This window comes from Bombus bifarius, unplaced genomic scaffold (genome assembly GCF_011952205.1).
Source record: "Bombus bifarius isolate JDL3187 unplaced genomic scaffold, Bbif_JDL3187 scf7180000008334, whole genome shotgun sequence".
NCBI lineage: Eukaryota > Metazoa > Arthropoda > Insecta > Hymenoptera > Apidae > Bombus > Bombus bifarius.
The window spans coordinates 51,737-65,531 of NW_022884598.1; the positions used below are offsets into that span (position 1 = coordinate 51,737).

Consider the following 13,795-nt stretch of genomic DNA (forward strand, 5'->3'; position numbering starts at 1 on the left):
GGTAGGCCAATCGTCGAAAATGTGGATAAAATCATGGAAATCGTCGAGTCGGACCGGCATGTGAGCACTTATTCCATTGCCCAGGAACTGAAGATTAGCCAGAAAACCGTTTGGAACCATTTGCATAAGGCTGGTCTCAAGAAGAAGCTCGACGTATGGGTGCCACATGAATTGACGCAAAAGAACCTTTTGGACCGAATTGATGCCTGCGATTCTTTGTTGAGACGTAACGAAATCGACCCATTTTTGAAGCGGATGGTGACTGGCGATGAAAAATGGGTCACATACGAGAACAACAGCCGAAAAAGATCGTGGTCCAATCGCGGTGGGCCGGCCCAAACGATCGCCAAGCGTGGATTAACGGCCAAGAAGGTTTTATTGTGTGTTTGGTGGGATTGGAAGGGAATCATCCATTATGAGCTGCTCCCATCGGGGCAAACACTTAATTCGGACCTCTATTGTCAACAACTGACCAGACTGAAGCAGGCGATCGACCAGAAGCGGCCAGAATTGGCCAATAGGAAAGGTGTTGTGTTCCATCAAGACAACGCCAGGCCGCACACATCTTTAACGACGCGTCAGAAGCTCCGAGAGCTTGGCTGGGAGGTTCTATCGCATCCGCCGTACAGTCCAGACCTGGCACCAAGCGATTATCACCTTTTTAAGTTTTTGCAAAATTTTCTTGATGGTACAAAACTGGCCTCAAGAGAGGCTTGTGAAAATGAGCTGGTCAAGTTTTTTACCAATAGGGACGAGGACTTCTTCAACCGCGGAATTATGAAATTGCCTTCAAAATGGACAAAAGTAATCGAACAAAACGGCGCATATTTAATCTAAATCGAATAATCTTGACTATGTTAATTTCATCGTCGAAATAAAGCGAAAAAGCGCTCAGAACTTTTTACTTCACCTAATATTTATAGGGACGTTTGGCATTAGACGCGATAGGAAAAACCAGTGATACAAATAACGAGACTAGATGAAACAGCGGATGAATATACAGCGGTATCCTTGGCGATACAGTTTCGTCAACGTGCATATGTGAAAAGACTTGACGATAAAAGTTGCTTTTCGCTTTCCTCGTATAAAAGCCAAAAAATCGATGGAGCTGAAACGTGGCAGAGGTAGTCGTGCAGAGGCCAGTTTTTTAAGATTATTTCTGCGCTATTCGTTCACCATCTTTATAAAGACACGAAAAACGTACTCGCGCATAGATTAAGCCCTCGAAAAGGTTAATCGCGTTAGCTCTTGCCACGAGACAATGAAATCTCCCAATTAGAATTGCCGCTGATGCCAGAAGCAATTGGAAGAGAATAGCGATTGACGATTGCTCGCTTTGAAACGTTGTATCGATGCCGATAGGTATCGCTTCGAGTATTTATACAGAGACAACTTACAAAGAAAAACAGCACGTATGGTCCTAGCACCGTTTGCAATTTCTATATTCGAGATCATCCGAAAATCATAATCGATACGTACATCCGATGGATAAAATGGATTAATATAAAAAATAAATTTTCTTTACTCTATAGCGTTCACTGATTTTTCGCGCAAAAACATGGCCGATAATTTTATTTAAGCGTTTAGAACAGAGAAATGATAAAATTTAACGCAAAACGTATCTTCTTTGGAAAATGCCAATGAACTTGTATCTATTTGATTTTGTTTTATTCGATTCGCGGATAAAAATATTAAAACAGACGAAAAGAAATATGAGTGGATCGAACAACATGAAAGAGAATACACGGAAGTTTCAAATGAGTGAGAATTTAGCGAGAATCTTTTATCAAGGCACGAAGGAACGTGCCAATTATGTCTCGATCGTTGCGTCGATCTACGTTAGTTTATCCTGTCGTTTCGCAACCACCTCCTGTTCTTAACTTCTTCCCTCGTTACTTGAGAAAATACGCAGCTCTAAGATGCATTTTTCACCGTGACAAACGAACTTAGATTTGAACTTCGACAAAACGTCCGATCGATTTTCCGGTTGCAGCGAAAAGGCAACCACGGTTTTCCATTTTCCATTTTCATTCGTATTTAACGTCAACTCTGGTTCAAGCTGTTTACTTGAAAAAACCGGATAAAAATGCAACGATTCCTTTTTCTGTCTCGCCTATTTGTTCTTCTTTGAGGAGAAATGGACGACAAACTAGAGTATGGAACGCAGAATATCTTGAAACGTTGAAAAAGACAAAAAGATGATAAAACGATAAAGGAAGCAATTTATATTACAATCTATCTAATACGTTAGAGATACAACGTGTATTCCATTCTGAAGGACATTTTTTTTTTTTTTTTTTTAGAACGGTAAATGCCGTGCCATGTTTACAGGATTGTTTAGATTCTCGTATCTCGATAAGATGTCACGACTCGATACGATTTATCTGATAAACATCGATATTGTTACAGGGAAATTAAGGCACAATTCGAGAAACGATATATTCGAAGGAAACCAAGACATGCTGAAAGAAAGAGGTAAATTGTCTCAGATACGCTCGTGTATTTCGTAAACAACTCGTCTCTATAACGATTATCATTATTAATTATGATGAGATATACATATACACGTGTATATACTCGTATCTCGTTTGTATCTGCTATAAAGCTAATAACAGTGGAAATACTTGTTTCTCTTTCTACCTTGAGAGAAATGAGAAGAACGACGTTTCATTCGGTTCTACGAATAAATGTTGTTCTTTTCGTTAATGTTAATGAATCTAATTAAGAAAATAACGTATCGTTATGTTGCTGGCAATTATATCGTATTCAAAAACTCTGCTCTACGCTTTCTATTCGATATTTTCGAATTTTCTCATTTTTGAAGCAAAGGCGCGTTTCTTCTCTGAATCGGATACTATTGGTAACAAATAAAAATGAAATAGACGAAACACCTTGCGTTAAACTATTTTCATCGAATCAATTTGTACACGCCGTCGTAAGAGTATCGTGATTTCCTCTTGCAGATCTAAAGTTACGAGGCCGCAAAGAAACCAGCGGAAACGAAGAGGATGATTACGAAGATTCGGCTGCGGCGTCGAACAAGGACTCTTTCAGCTTGATTTTCGCTTTGGTCACATTCACCATTTACCTCTACCATCATCCGCAGTTAAGAACGCTACATCCGGCTTGAAGAGCGGCCCCCACCGTTCCAGCACATTATCATCAGATCCTTCTTTCGATCGCCACCCATCGACAATTTGTAAATCCACTTAAAAATCCATCGCTCAGGGACTCCATACCGAGGATAAATTAAATCGTGAAATCGCGCTGACCACCCATCACACCTGTATTATAAGACGACATACTCTATTATGATTAGTATCATTATTATTCTGTAACGATATTAGCTGTCGTAAGTTATTCGTAAACCGTAATCGCGTAGATTAAGCGGATGGAAAAATTCTTTTATCACGGAGAACGTCACGTAGCGAGCAATAAGTAAGGGAACACGAGAAGATCCTGTGCTGGAATTGAATTTACAGATGCGTTGTGTAGCGGGCCTGGATCATGCTCAATGGTACGCTATACTTCGAGATAGTAGCCAATGTGAAATTTCGTTCGTAGTTTTCGCGTAGTCAGTTGCGTTAACGTTTTGCAACGAGATTAAGATCGTGGTAGCCGTTCTTCGATCAACATCTTCGATGTTTCACGCGATTAAATTAGAAAACTTTGTTTAATTCATCTTTATGTTTCTCTAGTCAGACGTTAGTACTTTTAGTACTCTTTCTTATGTTCTTCGCGGTGTAGACAGACGCGGTAAAGATAATCGAACAAAGGAAAACGAAGATAATAATAAAGTAAGAGATATACAGAGTCACATAGATTTTTTCGCAGAGCGTGTCTAAAATGTTCACGGGGAAAGTTTCTGTCTAAAATTTCGAAACTATCTACTACGATTATACTTCGAAAGAAGGAATTACAATATATAGCGCTTTACTTTTACTCTTCTTTACAAATATCTAATTTTTACCTCTATCTGTTGCGTAAAGTTATATCCCTTGTGACAACGATATCGCAAACTTTTTATCGCTGCGTAATAAAAAAAGAACGTTAAGTTACGACAGATCAAACTTTTCGTTTCCGTCGTTTCAGTCTCGAGGAAGATCGATAACATATAGAAATCTGGTATAATCGATTTTGCGAATACGTAATAACGAGCGCACGACAACTAGCACCAACAGCCTCGGTGGAAGCCTCCAGTGATTCGTATTTATACCAAGGACAATGTGTATCGAACGAAACGATTATCGATATGCATTCGTGTATATATACATATACATATACATATACATATACATATACGTATACATATACATATGCATATGCATATACGACCGCATATTATATATAAAGTATTATAATACGGCCCATGTATTTGTATAGGTAATCGTATATTCGTATATATGTATATAATATAACTGTATGTAGTACGTTAGATATAGTATTATCCAAAGACTGAGAGCATCGTTTCGACGCTCTTGAACTGCATTAAATAATTAAATAACGAAGGATGGCCGAAACTAAATCACACCTCGCGTGACCCGTAAAAATCATGGATCAATCGAAGATGGAATCTCTCTGTGAAACAGCGCGCAGAAAAAACTGTACAGTCCCTCAATTGTAATTTCTCAAGCCATCCGTGAAAATTGTGTAAGAAGATCGCAAGCTCGTCGCTAAATTATGCTAGTGTTTTTCAAGATAGTTTTTCTTCGCGAAGAAAAAAAATTTCTTTACAGTTAGGTAGGATTAACTAAAATTTGAAACAGTCGATGTCGGGTGAAAAAAATTACGGAGGCACGTCCCACCTAAACTTTTCCCTTATTTTGAACGTTGAAATTATTATGAATAATTTCGTTTTTACAAATAGTAACAATGAGTTCTCTCGATGACTGAAGACGATTAATTTACCAAATGACGTGTCAAAGAATTGCGATTGGTTGGAATCGCGAAGAAAATAGTAAGATGGCTTTTTACAACTTTTGTAACGACAATTTGAACAATACGTTTTCTAGCTTTATGTCAGTTATACTTTTACGTACGTACATGTTGAAAATTTCATCGAAATCGGTTGTTACGATCTACGAACGGTTAAACATCATGTTGAAAATTGCAATTTTTCACAACGATCGATCTGTAACTGTAGCAAATCTAAAGATCCTTGCGTCTTTCGACCTTTCCATGTCTGTCGCTTATTTCCGCATCGATCGATTGCCATGAAACTATGCAATATCTATGTAACCGATATAAATCTACAAAATGTATCGTTTAATTTTTCATTACAAGCTCGGTTAAAAAAGTTGTAAAAAACGACTTGTACTATTTTCTTCCCGATCCCGGTCAATTCCAATTTTTTCAAAAATTGTTTACGCGTCATCTGGCAAACTAATCCTTTCGCCAATTCTTTTACGAACATTCCAATCGACTTCGAGTCGAATTTTAAGAGGTTACTCTGTTTTAGACGGTGCCCGAATATTTACGTGGCCGGCCGTGAATACGTTACGAAGCACACTTCATACGAGAAGTTGTTCGCTATCGTTACACGAGAAGACAGCGATTGGAAATCTGTTTCGCAAATCCGATTTCTCAAAAAATTCTCAAAGAACATTCCAAATCGGTATCATGTTTTAAACTGGTACGAATAATTGGCAGACGATAACTATGAGACTAAATAATGGGAAAACGAAATTTTCCATTTCCATTGGCAGCATCTACATATTGTTCGCTATTCGATGCAGACTTGAACAATTTCAAAGATATACACTATATACATATACATATTTACGTCAAATTTTTGTAACAACGGGGACATTAAGCAGTCTCGAATAACAAAAAAAAAAAAAGAAACGCCATTAACTTTACTATATAGTCTATAAATGTAATACGAGTGGAATGTAAATTGAAACTTATAGATTTAATTAAGCGATACACTAACATAGAGATTTTATTAAAATGTACGAAAGAGCGTGAAGCTTATAGGCTTTAGAATTAAAACACATTTAAATACAAAGATTATAGATGTATGTACTTAGAATACGTCGAAATTGAATGCATATACCGGTATAATGATTACATTAGTAGGTAAATGGAAAAGTTTGTTTATATTCACGTTACGTGATACGACAGAATAATGTCGAAAAATATTTGTAAAATCAGAAAAATTTGTTCCCTATTTATGGAAATGTGCAACGTGTTTCGGAAATAAAAAGAATTATTTCTTTTGATGAAATACGAAACACGTTTAAAAAGTCCTTCGACAATACTTCAATTATTTACTATACGTTTGTCGTAGCTCAAGGACCAAAGGTTTATGGTAATTTTAAAACGAGTATTTCTTAATGCTAAATACGAGATTTCTTTCGTCTTTTATTTCAAACTCGAACATCTTGCATAAATAAATTACAAAGTGGAATTTTCGCACTGTGTACTTATCGGTTTTCTTGTATTTCGAATGTATAACGAAGGTACGACAAGTAAAATAACTGTAAACCGAACGTACCGACTAAAATTCGATCCGACGTGTTAAGAAAACCCTATTAACGACTTACGTGAAAATTCGTTGTTACGTCGAAAAGCGATCGTCGTCATCTTTGTGCGTCTGCAATTTTATTTGCGAATTAATGCGACAGTAGCATGAAAATTAATCAATTTTTCGAAATAAACAATGTTCTAACGTTTTAACGACGCTAGTTGAAAAATATACAGTTGCTCGCGAAGGTATAAACACGTTATAGGCATTGTACAAAACTTTCCGAAATTTCATTAGTACTGCAACGAGACATCGTTACCGTGACAACTACTACCGTGTGGGTAAGACTCGTAAGAGCTACAAGACGTTTATCGCGAGCATACGCTTAATAAAGAACTAGTAGTAGAAACGTCTAATTAACGCTAAAAATAATCTTACCGAACGTTGCGCGATATTAATACAATGAATAATTGACTGTGTTCAGACAGTTTGCTGATCTTTACGAAGCTTGCGTATGCTTGCATCAAATATCTTGTAATCTCCATCGTATCGTATACCTTCAAATTCGTTTCAAATTTGACCAATATACTCGTAGTCACGACGGTCGAGCCTCGTTGCATCGCTGATGAAATTTCCAAATATTTTCCTCCTACATCTTCACCTACACCATGTAACACATAATACATCGATGAAAAGATTCTATGAGCGTACAAAATACTTTCGTGAGCCACTCTACATACACGAGTTCCATGCGTTGAGCCTGTTTAGAGATAGAAACACTTTAACTTTGGCAAGTAATCCTTTATCGTCACTTACTCACTGCATACTTTTAGATGATTGAAATAAAGGTCTATAGTTTTTCATACACATATAGTTTTTCTCGACATAACGGTTCTACGTTTCGCATATTATGTACATACGATTTTCACTGGTCGAGCGACCACGTGTTTATGAATCGGACGATCGATCGTTTTGCGTTCGATACATCAGTTCGTAAACGCAACGTACTCGGAAAGAAGGAGGGGAAGAAAAAGAAATTTGATTATGGGATTTTAACGATCAACGTAAAAAATAGTATCAGAAGGATCGCGAGACAGGATAAAAGGATCGTTGGTAATGTCACGGACAATGTGGTATTCCGCTTTGAGATTCTCCGCAGATGCATTCTACAGCGATCGTAAAAGAACCGAGGGGAAACGAATTTACAATCTTTTTATTATCCAACGACGCGAAACATATCCGAACACGCGAACGTTTCCTTAAAACTATCACCGTTTATTCGATAATTCTCGAAGAATACATTATTTTCATCCTTACGAAGTTATCGATAAATATGTTTATCGGTTGCGCGCTTGATATAATTATCGCTTGACAATTCTGTGTTATGCGTTAAAATTTCCTATCAAAATAATCAACGTGTTTTTAGTTTAGTCTTCTCGTTTATTTGCTTTAAGTTAATTTTCGAATGTAATTTTAAATCAGAATACAAGAATTTTCGACGATCAAATAAACGAGTAAATTTTGCAAACAGCAAATACGGTGTGAAACGCGCTAGACGACTAAACTAATTACATGACGTTAACCAATTGTGAGAGTAAGAATTATTACAGAACGTTAGATAAAACATTTCATTAAACTCTAATTTATCACGCCACTTTTATTCGTAATTCATTTCTAATGTGAAATTCTGTTAACGAATATTTGTATCTCTTGTGTGTAAATATTCAAGACGTCCGACGGATAAATATCTGTGGAAAATCGTGATATTAAGCACTTAGACACGATTCGTTGTCCAATTGTATAGCATTTAACGTTCGAGTAGCAGATTTTAACGAAGAATGTCCACCAGAACATATCAAATGTCCGTGTTCTTTCTTGTTCAATTATAAGGAACCGTTGTTAGAAAAGTCAATTATCATCTGTCTTTCGTTACGTTTTAACTAGTAGGCATTCGTGCAGTTCCACCTTTCAAATAGTTTGCTTTCACAGCATAATAATGTAAATTATGTAAAAAGTTACTTGACGTCATACGTATCTAGCAAATAATTGGCTATACGTTCAAAAATGTCGAAACCGATTCCACAATTTATTCCTCGTACCAATTGCAAAATACATTGAACCGATCTGTCGCGACGACCAAAAAATGTCTATTTTATATCACATAAACGTGCATTAGTAGAACTAACAACGATTCACTGAATATTCAAGACGTTTAAGCAAGCTACGGAACTGTAAACGTTCGTAATGCAAACTAAAAGGAATAAAATATGTTCGATCGATATAGATACTAAAACCAATATTTTCGGTGTGAAAATCTAATTTTTTATTTGCCTGTGTATAATGCTTAAACAGTACGATTGAATTACGAAAGTAATCGAAAAACATACGTATGTTGGATACTGCCGAATAAGGAAAATCTACTTACATATTGATGAATTCATGATTCGCAAATGCGAACATTATATCCAAAGGAGAGGATGATGCTCGAAACAAAGTTTTACGCCTTATATAATCTTAATTGATGCGATATAACGATATTGTATCTCGTACGTTGATTTAATATGTCGTCAAAGTAAATTTTTAAGATACAAATAGAAAATTACATTCTACTCTATTCTCGGGAAAAATTAAGTTTAGGTTCCATATTAATCGAACATTCTTTACCACGTATTATACTGATTCTTCGAATCTGAAATCGTAACGCAAATTAGGTGTAATTAATTTTTCTGTTCCGTTTGAACATTTGTAAATCGTACCTAGCACATGCAACGTTTAATCTGACGATACATAATGCGAACAATTGTGCGCAGAGTACCACATACTTTTGTATCATCCGCATTGTAGATACCATTACAATCAATGTTGAATGATCGATGTAATTGAGTAACGCGAAAGTTGAATATAACTGTGAGAGACGAAGCGAGTCGTGCGAATGCTTGTAAGTAGACCTTAAGTATAGTATACTATGTACGAAGAAATTAAGTTCGACGAGCATAGACGAAAAGAAATGTAATACGTTATACACAGTGTACAGATAGGCTGCATTTCCCCTGCTAACAATAGGTAGTGGCGTGACTATATATGCCTTCATCGTATATAACGTTATTTATAAATATAGGTACACGAAGAATATAAGAATTACAAGAAATAAACATGATTTTCAAACGTCCACGCGTTAAAGAAGAACGACGCTAAAACGCTGAAACTGTTCTTTCGTTTTATAAGGAATCTGCTTCGAAGGAATTTTATTTCAATTTCGAACGCAATAATCGTATGAATTCAAACGAACAGCTTTGGAATTATAGGACGGAACAAAATTAAACTGCCATCGGTAAACGATACGTTTCGTTATTGCTTTTGCAATATGGTTACGCCATACATCGTGCTTTCGGCACGCAATCTAGTCTTTTAAGCACCGTCGAGACCAGGAGATTGTCCACTGTCCGTGTACACATGAAAATACAAATTTATCACATATTATTATCTCGAATTTATTTCATTTCCAATGATATTTGAATATGGTTGTTATTGGAATTTCGTTTCTTTATATATACTTTTATACGTCTAGAAATTTCTTAGTTACGATATATTTTGCTTAACGTTCATCGATATTTCTAAAATATGTAATTACGTAAATAATGTTACGTAGTGTTTCAATGTTACGTTAAAAAAAAAAATAAACCAACAACCCTTTCTTGTTACGATACGCCAGAGGATTAGGTTGAGATTTAGGCTCCGGAGGGATTCGAACCCTCGATCTCCTGTTTACTAGACAGGCGCTTTAACCAACTAAGCCACGGCGCCGCTTGTTTCCATGCCTTTTTAATATTTCAATCACTATAAATAGCAACATTTCAAAAATATATCAACTTAAGTATATCACAATTGTCTAAAAGAAGTATTTATAAATCTATCTGATGGGGTTTACGCTTAAGGACAAGGCCCTTCGTGTGTCGCGGCGCGTCGGAAAAACCGTTATTTATATACGAATGTACGGAGAAAAATTGTTAATCCATATCAATTATCATATCGAGATATTTATCGTTGCGAATATTTTTTCAAAACGTCACTGTAGCTCTACTAATCCTTAACATTTAGAGCTGAAACTTTCACAAAATACAGAGATAAAATTGGGCGATGCGACAGTATATCTACATACATTTATATGAAATTCACTATAAAATTTTACAATATCGTACACATATGCGTGTTTAGTTTCATTTTAAATCAGGAAAATCTCACAAACGTGTCAATAAAATTTTTATCACCAAAAGGTTTGAAATAAAAAGGTTTCGTCGCATTACAGATGTTTCAACGATACGAACACGAATGCAGCATTTTCGAACCGGTAACTGTAATTGCTCCGATTACTACGCAAGTAATGTTTTTACCGCTAAATGTTTCAAATAAAAATTGGATGGTTTCGAGGGGGACGTAATTTAACGCGATTAAGGGATGCAATTTTTTTAGGAAGATGCCTGGGCGACATATGAGGATCAATTTAGTTCTTCTAAGGAAAATTATATATATAATATATATATTAAAACTATTAAAACTATTACAACCTAAAACTATTAGATGACAAACAAAAAAGGCAATAACGTTATGTTCGACGACACGAAATCAACCCCGAAGTCGAACCGAATTTACAATTAATTGTACATTTATTTCATTATCATTAATAATATTACAATATAACTATTCACTCTCATAAAATTTAATCAATTGACCCAAGAACATAGCGGCTCGTTGGTCTAGGGGTATGATTCTCGCTTAGGGTGCGAGAGGTCCCGGGTTCAAATCCCGGACGAGCCCGTTTTTTTTTTTTTTTTCTCTTGTTTCATAATTATCGTTACAAATTTTATTTATTATCCTCCCTATGTGATTTGCTAGCTTTTACTTGAAAACTCTCTCTTGACAAACAATGTCACGATTAAAATAACAATTACGTATTTCCTATTTAATGGTTTCGTTGTAGCGTTACACAAAGCTGTTATTTTCTACAGCCAAAGTTTAAAATCACATACGTAAGCGCGTATATTCACGACTTTCATATTGCAATGCATTTCGACACTAAATTGTTTATTTGTGCAAAAACTCATATGCATATCCTTCTGGCACTAAAGTCACCTGATCAATTACGCTTTGAATTATTAATTACCCAACAAATGTTGGGCATAACAAAAATTAAGTTATACAAACTCAATGAGTATTCCCCTCCACGGAAATCTTTAGTAAAAGGCGAAAGATTTATACGTTATTTGAAGGGGAACTGAAGGTATAGACACCGTCGTTACGTTGAAATTTATCTTACGCCAGTGCCCTTTCGCAAGTGAGAAACGTGTCCCTCTGGTGAGAATTTGGTGCATTTACGCCATAATAATTCGTCAAAACATTAAAGACTTTATCAAGTATTTATTTATTTACTATACTACATACGTTTATTTATTAGAAATTTTCATGACAGCGTATTGCTTCAAAATATTTATGTTCTATTTTTTGTACTTATATAAACAGATTCGTTCATGGGAAAATTGTTTGAAATAAAATAATTTCGATTGTTTAATATTTATATAGGGGATAACATAGAAAAGTTGTTTTACCTCAATGTGATTGCAAAATTTAATAAAAGTAATTTAATAAATACATGATAATAAAACAATAATTTAATGATAACAAAATTACATCTATGAACAATTCATTTGTTCCGCTATAGAGTGTGTTTCGGAACAGACAGTATAGAATGACAACGGTGAATTACTTATGAAAAGATAAATCAAAGATATAGGATAACGATTATTTGTTTGCGGCTTGGTTTTCGAGAAAATTACGTCTGAAAATTGGTGACAACCGATTGTACTGTATGTACGTTATTATTTTGACAATATTGCGACGGGACTTGTTAATATTTTAGCGGGATTAAAATTTATATCAACGAAGAAATTACTGAAATTGTCGTTCATCCCGCCGTAAACAAATTGTTGCTCGTCGAATCACGGAAACATCGACCAATGTCAATGAATTTTCATAGTTGTTCAAATGCCTGTATACATCGCTTTTATAGTTATTGTTAAGATTTGTATACTCTTCGGCACACACAAATTCTACAATACGATCGGAATGACGACGATCCTGCAGAGTAAATCACCGTTCTATCAGATCAAACATGGCATTGCTAATGCTTGCATGATCGTAAATATAGGAACGATACAATCTAAGACCCACTGTCCACATTATACCTACATTGCGACGCGTATTAGGCATAGAACTGCTGATACATGCAGCGGTCGTTGTAAAATAACGTGAACCTGCCCACGAAACAGTAGCGAACCGTTTTCGATGCTACGCGTTTTTGTCACGATGAGTGGCGTTACTAACATTGTCGGTAGCGTAGCTTGCGTTGCAGCTACAAACGAACGTAGCGATGTAAGATGAAAGCGTCTTCTTGTGGTTGGCTCGACCTCGTATCTTGCCGCGTACACTGAATATCGGCGTAGATATATCGACACCTTTGATAAATTACGGTTATGCGACTTTGGGCTTTATAACTTGTATAAAAGAAAATAACGAGTAGAAAATTATAAAGTAAAAATTGTATTCGTATAGGGGGCGTAGCTCAGATGGTAGAGCGCTCGCTTAGCATGCGAGAGGTACCGGGATCGATACCCGGCGCCTCCATTCCAGAATGTATATTATTTGTTAAATAATATCTGATTTTATTTTTTCTATATCAAAGCTTTCAAATCTTTGTACGTCTTATTTTATACATTAATATTCCACCTCACATTTTTGACGAACGATAAGAGACAATTTCACGCAAGTATATTCGCTTTGGCAAATGAGTTAGTCATAGAGGATCAATAACGATTAATTCAGGACAGAGCTTTTTGTTGCGAATCGAATTCGGTTATTGCGTTTCTTCAGCTACTAATCGTGGTTTTCTTAAATATTACGCGGAAATCTAGGAATGGGACGTCGTGGTATGGGATACCGCAGGATCAGGAATATACACCTAGCGTAACTCGTATAATAAATTTCAAAAGATTTATATATTTGACGAGTTTCAGAGGTTCTAATGTCGTTTGACATACAAAACACAGCGAGCAACACAGGCGAGCTGTCCAATTAACGAATCGTGGAACTTGCGAGGATAGTTTAGTTGTATCGAACACAACGATAGATTAAATACTATTTTACACTTGAGCAATGCGTTCCAGGCAGTCCACGTGCAGAGAGATATTTTGGAAACAAATGGCAAAAACGTGTTCCATCAGCTGATCGTTGACGAGACACAAGAAAGATTAGTTACTCTGGAAACGATGTAAAAGC

At 35.9% G+C, this 13,795-nt stretch overlaps 1 protein-coding gene and 4 non-coding genes across 7 annotated transcripts in view; 3 read left to right on the forward strand and 2 right to left on the reverse strand.

Moving 5' to 3' along the window:
* The window catches only part of LOC117212627 (lachesin-like), a 53,950-nt gene extending 50,308 nt beyond the window's left edge, over positions 1-3,642 (forward strand). For all 3 annotated transcript variants that reach the window (XM_033457568.1, XM_033457565.1, XM_033457567.1), the window contains 2 exons: positions 2,410-2,475; positions 2,964-3,642. In XM_033457568.1, the coding sequence (XP_033313459.1) occupies positions 2,410-2,475; positions 2,964-3,130 (233 nt within the window). In that variant the 3' untranslated portion in view covers positions 3,131-3,642. The remainder of the gene's footprint in view (positions 1-2,409; positions 2,476-2,963) is intronic.
* A 6,554-nt stretch (positions 3,643-10,196) lies between these two features.
* Trnat-agu lies at positions 10,197-10,270 on the reverse strand. The gene has a single exon. It is a non-coding gene; the product is annotated as a tRNA-Thr (tRNA).
* Positions 10,271-11,209: 939 nt separating this feature from the next.
* On the forward strand, positions 11,210-11,281 carry Trnap-agg. Its single transcript has one exon. It is a non-coding gene; the product is annotated as a tRNA-Pro (tRNA).
* Positions 11,282-11,623: 342 nt separating this feature from the next.
* LOC117212647 lies at positions 11,624-11,745 on the reverse strand. Its single transcript, XR_004488506.1, has one exon. It is a non-coding gene; the product is annotated as a U5 spliceosomal RNA (small nuclear RNA).
* A 1,326-nt stretch (positions 11,746-13,071) lies between these two features.
* On the forward strand, positions 13,072-13,144 carry Trnaa-agc. Its single transcript has one exon. It is a non-coding gene; the product is annotated as a tRNA-Ala (tRNA).
* Positions 13,145-13,795: the final 651 nt, after the last annotated feature.